The sequence below is a fragment of the Sceloporus occidentalis genome, unplaced genomic scaffold (genome assembly GCF_023333645.1).
Source record: "Sceloporus occidentalis isolate IW3139 unplaced genomic scaffold, rSceOcc1.0.p SCAF_122, whole genome shotgun sequence".
In the NCBI taxonomy this organism is placed as follows: domain Eukaryota; kingdom Metazoa; phylum Chordata; class Lepidosauria; order Squamata; family Phrynosomatidae; genus Sceloporus; species Sceloporus occidentalis.
In genome coordinates, this window is record NW_028317102.1 from 2862145 (window position 1) to 2878465 (window position 16321).

General features: G+C 41.7%; 1 protein-coding gene across 1 annotated transcript in view; it reads right to left on the reverse strand.

The window, feature by feature from the left end:
• LOC149282161 (KN motif and ankyrin repeat domain-containing protein 4-like) overlaps nucleotides 1–10351 on the reverse strand; it is a 30755-nt gene extending 20404 nt beyond the window's left edge. The window contains exon 1 of the mRNA XM_089498593.1: nucleotides 10195–10351. Within this exon, the coding sequence (XP_089354719.1) occupies nucleotides 10195–10351 (157 nt within the window). The remainder of the gene's footprint in view (nucleotides 1–10194) is intronic.
• Between the last annotated feature and the right edge of the window lie 5970 nt (nucleotides 10352–16321).

Genomic DNA, 16321 nt, shown 5'->3' on the forward strand with positions numbered 1-16321 from the left:
CGGCTTTCTCCAACTACATAAAAAAAAAATTAGAATAAAGAAAAAAAAAAGAGAGAAAAAAATCAGCAATTCCTCATTAAAACGTCGTCGATATGCCGGAGGCTGTCTCCTTCTCTCCTGCATTGCAGCAAGTGGGATCGGGGAGAAAAAAAATTCACAGGAACAGCTCAATATCTGCAAAAAATATGTATCGTCGAGAGACAAAAACATCCTACCTGCATGATCCGAAACGCGCAGGACACGCACACACACACACACGTCTCCGCCGGAGATCCGTGCCGGAATGTTTACAGCAGACAGAAAACGGGCTTTCTAGCTACAAGCGGTCAGGTGATCAGTGACCTTCACAGACGTGCAAATAAAAAAATAGTAAGGTTGGGGGGGGTTGCAAAAAAACTTGAACAAAAGGTCCATAAAGTGAAGGTTCCGCCCCCCCCCCCCCGAGGTTCTGTTTATAAACATCGTTTCTTGAGACGCGTGGGAACGGAATGCTTGGATATTAAAGAAATAAGATAGGTTTGGTGAATTTGTCGGGACAACAACAACAACAAAAAAATAGTTGGTTTGTTTAAATATTAACGGGAGATACAGGAAAAAAAATCAACAGAGAAAATTCTACAGACTGGAAATGTCACAAAAGACATCAATTTTACATAATTAGCACTCAGCAAAAATTATTAATTTCCTTAACTCTTATCAGTATGGCTTCTGATGGAAGAAGAGATTCGTTTGTAAAAGGAAAGTGATTGTGAAAGAAAGAAAATTCTGTAACATCTCCTCCAGAGGACAATCTAGAGAAGGTCCCCTGAGAAGAAGCAGCAGAAAGGGACCTGTCTAGATTTTACTCCTCCTCTATGCGTGACGATATGCAGGCATCAACCTGGAGGCTCAGACATTGTAACTGATCCCCTAAACGTCTGTGTTTGGTGTCCGTCATCCTGAAGTGCCCGCCCCAGAGGAGCCGGGCTGGTTGGAGAGATCATGGATCTCCCTCTAACTGCTCCAAAATGAAGGAAGCACAAGGTCTGTCCATATAGATCTCGGTTTCAGAGCTCCTTGGCGTTGTGTCCCGGCTATTGATGATGCGCGTCAGGGTATGATGTCAAAGCCGCGCGCACTGAGAGGGAGCACTGAAACAGAGGTCTGTAGGGCCAGACCTTGCGCTCCCTCCACAAGACCTAAGGAGATGGGGAAAGGTAGAGATGGGGACATATGATAGCGAGAAAAGAGAGAGAAAAAGAGGAGAAAAAATATAAGGAGGAGGGAAAGCGGGAAAGTGGAGAGATTATTATTACCGTATTGGCTCGGATATAGGCCGCACTTTTTTCCCCCACTTTAAGTCTTTAAAGTGGGGGTGCGGCCTATATTCGGGGTCTAGCGCTCGACACCCGGGACATGCAGTCCCGGGCGCCGCGCAGGCAGCGGGGTTAGGATACAGATCCCCCGCAGCGGTGCAGGGGACCCGCATCCTACTCCCCGATACGCTCAGACAGCCTCCCCTGCCAGCACTTCCCACGGCACCGGAAGTTGTATACGCGTATTGCGTAGATGTCCCCCGCCGGCCTCGCAAGACACCCGGGAGTCAGCTCCGGTAAGTCGGGGGGCAGAGGAGGACAGTGGCAGCATATCTCGGGGGGGGGGACAGTGGCAGCATATCTCGGGGGGGGGACAGTGGTAGCATATCTCGGGGAGGGAGGAGGACAGTGGCAGCATATCTCGGGGGGGGGAGACAGAGTGGCAGCATATCTCGGGGGGGGAGACAGAGTGGCAGCATATCTCGGGGGGGGCAGAGTGGCAGCATGTTTTTTTGGTGCTTTTTTAAAGAAAAAAACTTTTTCTTTAAAAAAGCACCAAACTTTTAGGGTGCGGCCTATATACGGGGGCGGCCTATATCCGAGCCAATACGGTATTATTTTATTGTTTTATATAGCGCCGTCAAATTCCGTAGCGCTGTACAATGGGATTAAGACTTAGGGCTGTGGAGGGGCGGCTTGGAGGCTGTGAATTTGGTAGAGGGGGGAATTTGGTTGATGCTAAAGCAGGAGGCAGAAGTAAGTTTGTGTTCTGGTAAAAGATAGTTAGTGTATATAAGGGTAAGGGAGAAGGTGTGTGTGTATATGTATGGCTATTTTTTTTTTTTTACAGAATCATTAGTAACGGCACCTAATATTTTAGGAAGAAAAAGTACTCATCTACCCATGATCCTCTGCTATAAAAAAATGTAGTGGAATGATGGTGCCCATTTAAGCCCAACCATGGGGCAAGATCTTCTCCCATGTAGACCTTCTTTGTTGGCCAACACTTCCATGTGACCTCTCCAACCGCTCGATTACTTCTTCTCTACTTCTTCCTTGTCATCTGTTATAATAAAGAATATTCCTCCCCTCCCCCCATCTTCCAAGGCGTAGGACGTCGACCGTTTCATACTTTGGTCATTTTGGTTATTCTAATCTATTTTAGTAGAACAACCATGACTTTAACCCCTTTATGGCCAGTGATTTCTTTTTTACAGCCTTAAATTGGTCTCTGATCAGAGCCTCATCCATTTTATTAGAGCAGCGATAGCGCAGCGTTTCCTTCGTTAGCATCAAACCCACCAGGATTTATTAGCTGTAATAAGATGGAGAACGTGCCGGCGTCGGCAGCGAGTTGGATTCCATAAACGACGAGCCCATCCATCACCGCGGTCTGTTTTATTAACGGCCGCTGGGAGCTGACGCTCGATGTCCCGGTTTCTCTATCGACCCCACAGAAGTGCTTTACGGGTGAAACGCGATGGATACAGTTTATCGATCAATGTAAAAGTCCTGAGCGGGTGAAACGAGATTCATTGTACACCGCTACGGAATATGTTGGCGCTATAAATCAATTAATAATAATAATAAAAGTGTGTTATATTTCCTCCAGCTTTTACTTGCGGATCCCAGCGAATCTCTGAAAGTAACAGTAATATAAAAGCAAGCGATACGGAATGTATACATTCTGAAAATAACATAAACAATATATTACAGCCGAGTCTTCCTAAATACCAACCAATCGTCGCTCATATTCATATATATAGTTTTAGGAGGCGTGATTGGAGGTGTGGCTAGGGGTTGGGCTTTGTGCCTTATTGCCATACCTGGAAACTTTCTCCGAAGCCCTAATTCTCCGGGACACCTCAGAGAATAATTAGGTAGTAGGGGCGGAGTCTACTATTTTAAATTTCCCTGCGATTGGGGCCCACTGACATCAGTGGGCCCACCCACTGACATCAGTAGACTCCGCCCACCCAGAGAGTGAGGGTTCCAAGTAGCTTGAGCCTGGATGTTCCCACGTATGCATATTGCGGGGTATTTGTGTAACTGGGTGGGGCATTTAGAAGAAGAATAATGGGGTTTGTTTACCCCGTTTAATTTATAAAGCCGTTTCCTGCTGTTTCTATACACATTATCGGGGCTTTTAGGGCTGTAGAATCCTGCGATACCCTCATACCCAGCAAACATTCCGACCTCCTAGAAAAGAGGGGCATCAGGGGAGGAGAGAGGGGTATCAGGGGGGGAGAGAGGGGCATCAGGGGGAGGAAGGAGGGGCATAAGGGGTGTTCGGTCTTGAAAAGTGACTGACCCTCCTAAACAGGGACACTCGGGAGGTATGTAATAGCGCTTGCTACGATCCAAACATCTGATATTTAGGAAATACATGAATACGAGACGCAGCGAGGCTCTGCTCCGATACTTTAAACATTTTAAACACAGCAGCGGGTCACCCCCCTCCGAGATCGGAGAACAAAGACGCGTTTAGCCGTTTTACACAATTTTCTGTAAGACATGAATATTTGGGCGACCGTCAAATATTTGTGAGGAGTCGCCTCCCTAGAAACGCAGGAGCAGAAGGCATTCAGTTTAAGAGAATTAACCCCTCAAGCGACAGGAGGGCCGCTTTTTACTATTTAAAAGGCTTTAACCCATTTGAAGTAAGAACGTTTAAATGACAAGGCGAAGGGTAATGTGGTCTCACCCTGAAAACGTGAAATAAATGGCTTTCATTTTAGGATCTGCCATTAAAATAAATAAATAAAAATCCTCCATCAACAAGCCCGGGAGGAGTATAAAAGCCGTCAAAGATTTCATCCTAGCGATAATTAATACGGAAGATTTTCCCTTCAGAATGACGGTAATTATATTTCACAAAAGCCCAAAGTGCAGAGATAAGAAAAATGCATACAACGGGGATTTAAAGAAAGTTCGGGTTGCTGGAGAAATCCAAGATATTATAACAAACGATCGTGAATAACGACGTCTGCTTCAAAATGCCCCCCCCTTGTGCCCCAAGATCCATCCACCCAGGGCTGGTTGTAGACCAAGTTGCACCCCAGGCAAGAAGCCCCTTTTGTTGCCCCACTCCAGTAATAAACAAACGGCTGCAGCCGCCCTCTCTAATAAGCAGGCAGAGCCATTTATTTGGGGCAGATAAGTGGGATTTCTGTAACCGGCTGTCAGTGATGTGAGTGTTTGAGAAGATAATTGCAGTTTGAAAAAGTCAGAACCCAAAAAGAGCTAAAATCCTCCACCGAAAACACAATTATTTCAAGAGATCCTCGTTCATCTCGGGCTTTCAAACCTTAACATAACAGAGCGTTATCTCCGCTAAGAGATAAAGTGCTTTGCTACATCACTGCGGGCCGCACGGGCCGAACGAGGGCCAAAGGGGGCGCTCGCTCTGTAACTCAAACAAGCTCTGTGTTTAAATAAACTTAAGTTTAATCGAACGTCAGAAGGTGACAGCAGTCTAGGCGGGAAATAATTAGCACATACGATAACCCCCATAGTATCTACACGTAGGAGGCATGGCCGCTGCAACGGAATTTGATGGCGCTATATAAATCAATAAATAAATAATAATAATAATAAAATCACTTTGCTATCCGACAGATTTGGGAAGCAGCTTCAGAATGCCATCTTTTTTGAGAATCATACGAGCGTTAAATAAAAATTTTTTTTTAAAAAAATAAATGTAATCGATCAGCTGTTATACCCGGCAGAGCAGATGAAGCAGAAGGCATATAACAGATCACGGGGCGGCACAGATAACAGGGGGGCTGTCAACGAGAATCCAAAATGAGTCAAAATGAAGATATTTTCCTCTTTTTTTTTTTTTGGTAGGCCCAGAATTATTTTAACGTCGTTAGCCTCATAAATATTCCGCCAGCTGCCCGAGCGCGGTTTATCATTCATGGCAGGGGAGAGATGCTATTTTTTTCCCCGTCGTCATTTGCATGAAGCGCGTTTATTTTAAGCGTATAATGAGTTTAATTACGCTGAGACACTTCTACTTTCACCTTATAACGTGTTGATTGATTTTAAACACGTAGGGGAAAAAAAGTGGAATGGGGGCAGGAGGAAAAAAGGGATTTTAAGCACATTTTTATACAAGTGCCATTCCTACATTTAATTAAGTTACCCCCCCCCCCATACAACCATCAGCCACAGACTGGATATACCACGAAACACGCTCTTCTCATATATGTTTAATAACAATTCTTTCTAGATTGTAAGCTCCTTTGAGTGCAACTTTTCTATCTGGAATTTCTATTTGTTGACTACTTGTTGCATCATTTTTGCCCAGCGTACAGCGCTGCAGAATATGATGGCGCCATATGAATCTATGATTATTATTACCATATGCAAAAAACACATATTACAAAGAAGAAAAAAGTTATTACAAGAGTTGTTTTTTTTTTTTTTTTTTTTGGAACAGCCTCCCAGCAGAAGTGGTAGAGGGTAATACAGTGAGGGGATTAAACATGCATGGGATAGACATACGGCTCCTGAGTCTAAGACGAGACCAACAACTAAATAAACTAAAATACTGTATAGATTTATGTTCCCATTTCGATTCAGTGTATTTATTTTACTGTTTTTATTATTATTATTATTGCTGTTATTGCGGGTATTATTATTATTTTTAATATTATTATTATAATTATTACTATTATTATCATTATTATTATTGTTGTTGTTATTATTATTATCACTATTATTATTTATTCATAAAGCGCCAACAATTCCCGCAGCGCTTCTCACAGTCCCTACATTCAAAGGATCTGAGAAAACTAGCACTAACAGACTGAGATGAACCGATACATTAGGGTAAGAGGGCCTGGCTCGCAAGAGCTTACAATCTAGGCGGAATGGAGGATAGAGAACCATAAAGCGTAGAGAAAGACGGGGAGAATGCGGGAGAATTTTTAATGGAAAAATAAGCCGAACATTAGGGTAGAACCGACGGGTTTTTTTCACCGGTTATTTTTGGGGTGGGGGTGTCGTATCCCGGAGAAAATAATGGCCGTGATAATATGTCATGACTTCCGATGGCGACTCGGGACACATGTCATTCGGTTTCGGTGTGATGCGTACAGAGCGCTGCAGACGGGCTCCTTGGGGAATCTCTTTAAAGGAAATGTCGTGCCGTGTTCTCCATCGGCCCCCCGGCCCCGGAATGTGAACGCAGTTACAAGCCAAGCCTATCGAAAGCCTTCTGGAAGTAATCGGATTTTTGCCGGCGAGCCAAGAACAACTCCGGCTACAGTTGTTTGGAACGAACGAGAGCCTTAAATAACGTCGCGATCGGTCGCTTGCCAGGTAAGCGCTGACTCCGGTTACAGAGAGGTTCCCGGGTCGTTCCCGTTTTCCAGGATATTGAAGGGGTTTCTATCCCGCTGCTCCGGCCTTCAGAATTCCGACATTCTATCAGGAAAACTCAGCTGCTTAAGGCATTAACTCCAATGACTCTGAGCCGGAAAGTGAGTGGAATCTCAGTCAAGAGGCTGTAACGGGATAGACAGTTTCGTTTTTTGGTCTATGGGAATTCTTTCCTCTCTGTAACCCGGATGATGTTCCAGTGCCGTGTTTTGCTCCTCAGCGCCACGGGTGGAAAACGGGCAAAATCACGATGGGCAAAGTTTTCCAAGAACGAGGGTTTTCTTACACGGATTTGCTGATTTTCTTTTTAAATACTTAAGTTTAAGTTTAATTCCAAACTGGAACTGAAAAGTGCTTCTTTTATTTCGCATGTTTTGGTGGAAAATTCTGCCTTTTGCCTTTTTTCTGGTCCAGTTTATTCCTAATACACATAATATTTATTTTTTCAATAAAATTCCAGAAACATTTTTAATATATAGTTAAACCAGCGAGTTGTTTTTCTTTGTTTGTTAATAAACCCAAAATCTCCCAAATAATATATACATTGTACGGGGTTAACGGGGAACTTCCTATCATAGGCTATCTGGAGCTCTCCCTCTTTTCTGGGGAGTGGCTTCATGAGGGGTGGAGCTAGTTGTCTGTGGAGGTGGAGCTAACAACACATAGAAGCTTTAAATGGGTGGGATGGGGCGTGGCCAAACATTGCAGCCCCTGCCTGGAAAAAGAGGAAACCTACCCAGAGTCCCGGAGAAGCAGGACTTCCCTCAGGGACTCCGGGTCAAACCCAGAAAGTTCCCTGGTATCCAACTCACAGCGGCGAAGCTCATTGGTCCTTCCTAATGCACAATGACATCATGTAGCCAAGTAAGGCATTTAGAAATAATATACAGTATTTTATGTAATAAGAAAACATTCCGAGCTTCTAGAAAAGGACATTAGAGCAAAGGCACAGGAATTTGGGTTTCTAAGAGGGACTGGCCACACTAAACCGGGACACTTTGCAGGTAATACAGCTTAAAGCCAGAAGATTCCTTAACTTATTTTAAATATGTTTATTTTTTAAGGCTTTTTAACCCCTTAAGGACAATGGGCGGTCCCTAAACCCATTGAAAAATGCATTTTGAGCCCGTACATGTACGGGCTTTGTCATTAAGGGGTTAAAAATGCTTGAGCGCACACTAGCTCTTTGTGCAAAACATAATCTCAAATGAAGCGAAGAGAATGGAAAGTTTTACTTAAAAAATATTCCGTTTCAGCAACAATTCGGGGTTACAGAATAGATCCGGTGATCGGAAGATCCCTGCAGCTGTGCGAAAATCCTTGGAACGGAAAAAAAAAATGTTTAGAATCGCTCCAAAGAATTATTAAAATCATCAAAGCCGGGGAGTTTTCATATAGATTTCCTTTTTAGAAGTATGAAGTCCTCGTTCATTTATATAAGAGGGGTAATAAAAATGACTAATTTCACAGCGGAAGATAAAAAATGGGAAGACGGACGACTTTTATATAAAAGTCCTCTGCTTGTCTGTGAACGACTCTTTTATCATTATTTCCCCCAAAAATAAACAACCCATCCGTGTCATAAATAGGTCAGACAATCCATTTCCTGGACAAATCCCGAAACAATGTTTTTTCTTTCTTCTGGCGTTTAACGTCTCTCGAGTTATGTAAATATAATCTACAGAGGTTATACAGATCGACCTCTAGATTGTAAGCTCTTTGGGACATGGCCCTTCCTTACCCCTTCAGTTATGTTATATACTACTTGTTATGTACGGTTTACCCATTGTACAGCGCTGCGGAATATGATGGCGCTATATATAAAACAATAAATAATCGTAATAATTATATAGATATATGTAAATACAAAATTAATTTAAAGAGAAGAAGCAAAAAAGTAGCAATTTTACTAAATCTGGTCAATAAAGTGTTAAATTAAAAGGGAAACACGCAACATAAAAGAAGATTTAATGTAATTTGGCCAAATAACCTTTTCTTGACAGTTTTAAAATTATTATTTTTTTGCTCGCTTTGGTTGCCCCTCATTTACAACGACTACGTCTGCTACTCGTTTTCTTAATATTCCGGTTAATTTGTCACCAACGCAAATAACAGAAATGTTTATTTTGGCTGCGATTCGCGGTCGGGGACTTTGCGTCGGCGTCTTATGAATGAACGTTCGCCGCGTTCCTGGCCGTATTTTAACAACTGAACTTGGGACTCGAGGGTTGAGCGTACGCTCATCCACGGGGGGGGTTGCGTGAGACCCGTCTTGTGTACTTGCTTAAATTGCAAGCTCAGTGGGCAAGGGACCTCATATGCTTTTCTCTAGATTGTAAGCTCCTGCGCCCAGGGCCCTCCTCACCTGTTTCTGTAAGTCAAATTGTTATGTTATATACTACATGTTATGTCCTGTCTCCTCTACGCTACGGAATATGAAGGCGCTATATAAAACAATATATAATAATAATAATATGTACCTCTGTCTACGAGGCCCCCGGTCCTAACCATGGATGATTGGTCCCAAACTTGCATGTTTATTTCTCATAATGTTTAGAACTTGGCTTTAAAGTCCAGAGTCAACCAAAGTAAATATTATTATATATTTTGATTTATTTTAAGGGGAAAATTGCAAAGACCTATTTAGATCCATACAGGAAATATACGAGTTATCTGAATATTGTACATTGTACAGAGCTACGGAATTTGATGGCGCTATATAAAACAATAAATAAATAATATAAAACAATGAATAAATAATATAAAACAATAAATAATAATATCCAACGTCATTTCTCCCAGACGTTTTTTATTTAAACTTTTTTAAGAATTTTTTTTGCAATGATAACTGGCTAACAACACTAGCTGGCATGGAAACGATAATGGTGTCCTTCCGGCTAGGGGCCCCCCAGCCCAGCAGTACCTGCCCCAAGAAGCCCACTCTGATGCATGGTGGCCAGCGGTAATACGACCTTCTTTCAGGCTCTGACGTTGCGCATGCACACAAATATTGTATTGAGTGGGATAGGCGTATAAGACAGGGTAAAGGACCAAGCAAGGTTGCCACATTTAGGATGGCATAGAATAAGCACGGATCTTTTGTGAATTGCCCCATGTATGGTGAATCTTTTGTTGCCCACCTCTCAGGTACCAGAGCGGCTTTGGGGGGGGGGGGGGTCCGGCGATACAGATGTCCGGCGGCGGGATCCGAAAGTCTCCCGCTAATAACAATCTCTTGACTTCCCGGAGCTGGGGTTTTGGCGATTGCCTGCAGTTTGTCTCCTAAATCAGAGCCGGGCAGCTGCGTGCGAGCCCTCGGGTCACAAAGTACACCGAATCACAACAAGCCGAGGTCAACGGGTGGGAAGCCACCAAGGTCTGCCAACTGGGTACATGGGAATCAATGGCGGAAATAGCTGCTGGATCACATGGAGGAGAACAACGGCTTCATCTGGAAACAATAAACATGTGCGTTCAGATTGGTAGGAATCCTACTTTTAGTAAAATTTGCCAGTTTGCTTGATTTGTACGAATGTCCGAAAACAAGAAGCGACCCCAATGAAGCAAACAAAGCTCCGCTTCTTCTCTTTCTTCCCGTTCTCCGCGTCTTCTTTCTTCGTTTTTTGCTCCCGGTGAGCCGTATGCGTTACCCCGGCCTCCTGGAGCATCACGGCGACCCCTTGAATTTATGTATTGTATTAAGTGCTGCGTAAACTGTTGGCGCTATAGAAATAAAAGATAATAATAATAATAATAATAAAAAAGATGATTTCCTTTCCGTTGTCTTCTGTTTCTTTTAAGTAGTATCCTTTCTTTTTCTTTGTAATGCGGTTAAACATCGATCAGCTCTATATCAAAGCTGAGAATATTAACGGTTGGTCAACATGATGGGGATACGACGCGATCAGCTAGCGGGTGAATTGGTGCTCGTGTAACATGTAACCAACCTGATTTAGCTATTCTACAATGTATAGATAGATAATAATTACATTCTGTCAGCAGGTCCGGGCTGGTAGTCGGCCACACTTATGTCATTTGGGGGCCGTCAGCTTTAAAAATGCCCGGGCCGCCTCTTCATCCTTATTCTGGCCCTGTCTATTCATCATAAAGACTGCTTAAGCACCAAGAACATAGAACATAGAACCTTTTCTTTATACAATGAAAAATATGTAAAGTATATAGTTTTATCTACAATTGTAAAATGTTGTTTTTTGTGAACTTGGCTCTCAAACAGTTAAAACAAATGATTTTATAAAATAGTCACAGGAGGCTATATATACCGGTATATATATATATATATTATATTATATATACGCTAAATTATATTATATCCCTAAAAGGGTTAAATCAGGCAAACAAATGCCATGTTGATTTTATTAATCCGTGAGTATGCTTGACCTTACTTCTCCGCCCTGTTTTTGCGGTTTGATTCATATTACATCAGATATGTTTAAAACATAATAAAAATGTTTTTATTTATTTTTTATTTTTTATTCATTGTGCGAAGGAAATTGGCAATCTACAGGATTTTTTTCGGGGTTAACATTTGCTTTTACCCAGTCTTAAAAATGATTTTGTTCCTCGAATCCTTTTTTTTTTTTATATATATATCATATCCGAACATAGTTTATTTTTCCAGTGGAAAGGGAAAGAAAAATTTTAGGGCTGAAATATAAACAATTCCTCGAAATGCGTGGGGGTTTTATTCTAAATCGATGAAAAAATACACATGGGCTCCATTTATCTTCGAACATATTTAATGTGAGGTTATGCTAAGAATTCAGGCTCTGTTTTGGGTCACATTTACCAAATTCCAGAATTTCACACAGATGAATATCAAATTAATTTATTATGTTTATGTATGTTTTTATTACTGTATGTTTTTTGTGTTTTTTGGGGGGGGTTTTTTACCAGCGTTTGTAATTGTTTGTAGATATTTATTATGTATAATAATATATACCTGTTTATTTGTTTATATTAAAGAATTTCATATATTTACCAAATTATGGGCTTTCCTTCAAAGACAACGTGGGCTTTACATAAAATATTATTTTTCTAGGTGTGACTGTATAAAGGGATGAGTCAATGGGAATTATAATGGGATGCATTATATCGTGGGCTGGTATTATAGGTGGCACAATAATTTGGGCACGTTAATTAAATATTGAGAAGCCAAGTTTTCATTATGGAAAGACTTAAAGATCCCATTCATTAAAATAGTTGAAAATACAACATATATATATATATATATACGGTATATATATATATATATATATATATATATAATATGTATATGCACCAGAAAAGGGTTTGTATGTGGGCCATTGCCAAAATATTGACGTAGAGGTTGGTGGGTCACTGGAAAGAGTCAAGTGGGCTCAGTGCCAGCTCTTTTGTTGAAAGGGCTTCAAACAGCCAATTAATGGCAAGAATCATTGGACAAAAGAAGAGAAGGGCATCTGCAGGGCTGCAGCTTCTCCCTCGGATGAGTTTTTAATTTCTATTTGTGAAGAATACATATTAAAGTACTCACAGAGGGTTAGGGCATTCTGCTGTAGTGGAGATGTTATGGAAACTATGGAGGAGATGGAGCGCTGCAGCTTCTCCCTAAGGTACGTTGGTTTTTTTTAGATTTAAATATCGCAAGTACTTCCAAAGTTCTTTAACACACATTCAATTTTCGGGAAGCTGCCTGGGACACTGGAGTGGAGATTCCCTTAAATAACTATTTGTACGCCCTATAGTTAATTGAACATTTAAAATAAGCAACAAAGTAAGAAAAGTAGAATGAAGATGGCAACATTTTGGGGGAATGGAAACTGAAGCGCAAGGATACAGCGGTAAAAAAGGTTTCGAAGGAGGCGGAACTCTGCGCAGCCAATGGGAGAAGAAAGCTCTGCTCTTATTTCTTCCTATTGGTTGCACAGTGTTCTAATTTGGAATCTTGGAGATAAATGGAGGGATGCTGGCCACCTCTCACCGGAGCCTTTACACCATCACCTAGCGGTTGTGTTTTATGAAGTCATCATGTACACAAACACACATTGTTGTCTCATACACAAAGCCAGTAATGTGGGGGCTGGGAAAAGGCAGGGCTGATACAACGGAACATTGTTCATCTCACGTGTGATGATGGGGTGGCCTTGAGGGCCACATTGTGACTTCAAGTCAGAACAAGGAGGACTGAATGAAAATCTCAGTGGAAGTTTGGCTAATGGGCAGTGTGTGTCAAAATAAACACCAAATATAATATTTTTTTAGCAAAACAGAGACATGCGGATAGAATGAATATAAATTACGGCCAAAGAATCCAGAAGCTCGCACGAAAAAGCTGTATCATTATATATATGATGGAAAACCTGCAAAACCACATACATACCCCTTATGTGTCTAATGATCTTTTGATATAGGGGGTGTGGTTGGGGTGTGGTTGGAGGCGTGGCTGGAAGTGGGATTTTTTCCAAACCATTTTATGCAATTTTGTTACCAAACACAGCTATTTCTGCAATTAAATCTAGAAGAAGAATAATGGGTTTTATTTACATTGTTTAATTTATGAAGCTATTCCTGCTGTTTCTATACACATTATCGGGGCTTTTAGGGCTGTAGAACCCTGCGATCCCCTCATACCCAGCAAACACTCCGAGCGCCTAGAGAGCGGGGCATCAGGGGAGGAAAGAGGGTATCAAGGGGGAGAAAAGGGCATCAGGGGAGGAAAGAGGGGTATCTAGGTGGAGAAAGGGGCATCAGAGGCTGGAAAGAGCGCTATCGAGGGGGAGAAGGGGGCATCAGCGGAGGAGAGGGGGGCATCAGGGGAGGAAAGAGGGCCATAGTGGAGCAAAATGGGACAAATGGATTTGGGACCAAAAAAACAGACACACACACAGGATGTATGCATCGTTAGCTGTTGATGAACTATAATTCCCATGATCCTCTTTTTACAATTAAAGACCACATTATCATTCAGTACGGAAGATTTATTCACTAAATAGTTGTGAAGAATCGAAACATCTGATTGGCTGTAAAAAAGGAAATGCTTAAATCAGTGAGAGGACACTTTGCGCTTTATAAGGTGAAGTTGTCAAAATTCACCCCCAGTTTAGTGAATATACTCCAAAGTCTAAAACGAGACATTGCCCTGACTATTAGAATCCATCAATTCTGCAGATCCTCAAAACCGCCAACCCTTAAACCAAGGACCCTGTATAAATTATAACTGTAACCTAAGCTACGGGACACAATCCGAACAGGCGCACTGGGAGCCACGTAACGCATTGCCGGGTGGGTGCACAATGTTAAGCGATCGGTTTTATCCTCATTGAGAGGTTTGTGGCCCTTAAGTACAGAAATAGTCACCAAAATGTAGCATCTCTCTGTGTGGAACAAGCAGTTTTGTTAAAAAATAAAAACAAATTCTTAACGTAACACATTTCAGAATATAGATTTTCTGTTTCATGCCCCATAGCAATCTTTTTAAACAATGCTTCTCCTATTGCAGACCCCCCCCCACCCCTTGGGGCTCCAACATGAGCCCCCATACCACAAGCCACAATAACAAGCATCAGTGTTCTGCCGATACCCCCCATTGTTTTACCCCCGCCATCAAACATCTTAAAATTAATGTAAAAATTGAAGATAAAAAAATAGGTAAAATAAAATTATATATTTTTTATATTATATATTTTTTATATTATTATAAAAAAATAAAATTAAGTCCTCCAAACATTCCCTGGACCGCTCGTCATCGAAGACCACTAAACCACTCCTGAAGTCCACCATCAAAAGCAAAGTTTCCCTTTGTTAAGAGCCATTTAAACCGCCTTCCCTTCTTGGCAGACTCACCTCTTTTTTTACGCCAAAAAACACCTTTTTTTTCCAGAACCCAGCAGATTTTAATAATATGCCTCCAGATCCAAAGCTAGATCTTTATATTCTGGATTTGGGATGTAGAATCAGGAATAGTAAATGCCATTGGCATCTCTCACACTCATTTGGCACAAAACACCGCAGAAGACCCCGGTAGATCCAGATGTTTCCCATTAGGGGGCCCACAGTGGGTCTTTATATAAAATAAAACAAAGATCCTAAATAGTGGGGAAATCGTGTTCTTGGACAAAAAAAAAAAGCAGATCCTTTTTTTTTTTAAAAAAAAACCCCACAAAATCCCTGCCAGTATACCATATTTCCAGCCTTTATATATATATAAAACATCAATTCTTCCATTAAGGGGTTAATTTGCCAGGATTGCGAGTGGGGAAGGAATTTGAAAACTCCATATACATTAAGAAGGGGGCATTGGGCGAGATCTTAACCTTTTCAGTGCCAGTGGAGGGGTGATGATAAAAAAAACAAAAACCCACCAAAGCCTGGCAGTTAACCCCTGCAGTGCCAGACCCACTGAGCACTGGGGGGGGGGGGGTGTTGCCAAGCAGGGGATTTGCTTGAAGCTCTCCTTACCTTAGGGTTGTGTGTTGGTGGCTCGATCTGCTAGGTTTGCAGAGTGGGCATGCAGTTCCCTGAGTGTTGTGTCTCGAGTGGGGTGGTTCTGCATTCTTCCACAGCCCAGCCAGATGCTGACACTGGCTTTCCTAAGGAGTATGAGAAATGTGCCTTGTGCAAGAAAAAAAAAAACAAAAAAAAAAAAACTTACCCTGTGTCTGCAGACTCCTCCCTGCCTCCCAATATTAAAACAATAAACAATGTTCCCCCCTCTTATCTCCGAACCCTCTTGTTAGCCACACAACACATTATTTGTATCGCTTCCTCTGCGCCGTTCCTAATCTTCGCTTGTATTTATTTTTTTTTTTATTTCGAAATCAAAAAAAGATTAAATGGGGGGAAAAAAAAAAACCATACAGTGAAACCTTAAAGCGCCAGGAGGTTTTAGGGAAAGCCTGATGAATGCAGAGGTTTTCATCATTTTTCTTTAAAAAATATAAATGTTTTTCAATATTCCAGCCTTTTATTATATGGTATTTAGAGAGGTTTTTTTGATATAATTACAGATCGCACAAATAGAATTTTTTTTTTTGATTTATATGGCACCGTCGTATTCCATAGCGCTGTACAAAAGGTAATAATGACATAATGAGTAGCGCATCACATAACAGTGTCATGCTTGGCCTAAGAATAATACATTTTGTGCACACGATTCCTAGGTGATAAGTAAAACGTCTCTAAAAGGAAGCTTTGCTTAAATGAAAAGGGGATTTAATATCTTAAACTGATTGCCAAGGAGCAGCACACGGATGAGGAGACGGATGAGGACATGGATGAGCACACGGATGAGTACACGGATGTTCTGCGCTCATATATGTTGTCATCAGTGACCACGTTTTCTTATGGTTACTCCATCTGACCGCTTCCCCCTTTCACCAAGTCACTTATTTCCCATTGATCAGATAATGCGGTTTATTTGCCGGCTGGTGAATTGTAGGTGTATTGCGGTGAGATGGAATTAGAGGTGGCTGTCTGGCTGAGTTGGCGCTCCTTTCCAAGCACATGCGCAAGCCAGGCTAGATTTGCCGCACACACTTCTTGACATGAACAACTTACAAAGACCCAAAAGGTTAAGAAGGGGTGCTGAGGAGCTTTTCTATCATTCACTGTTATTGTTACTAAACTCTTATTTCAGGGCT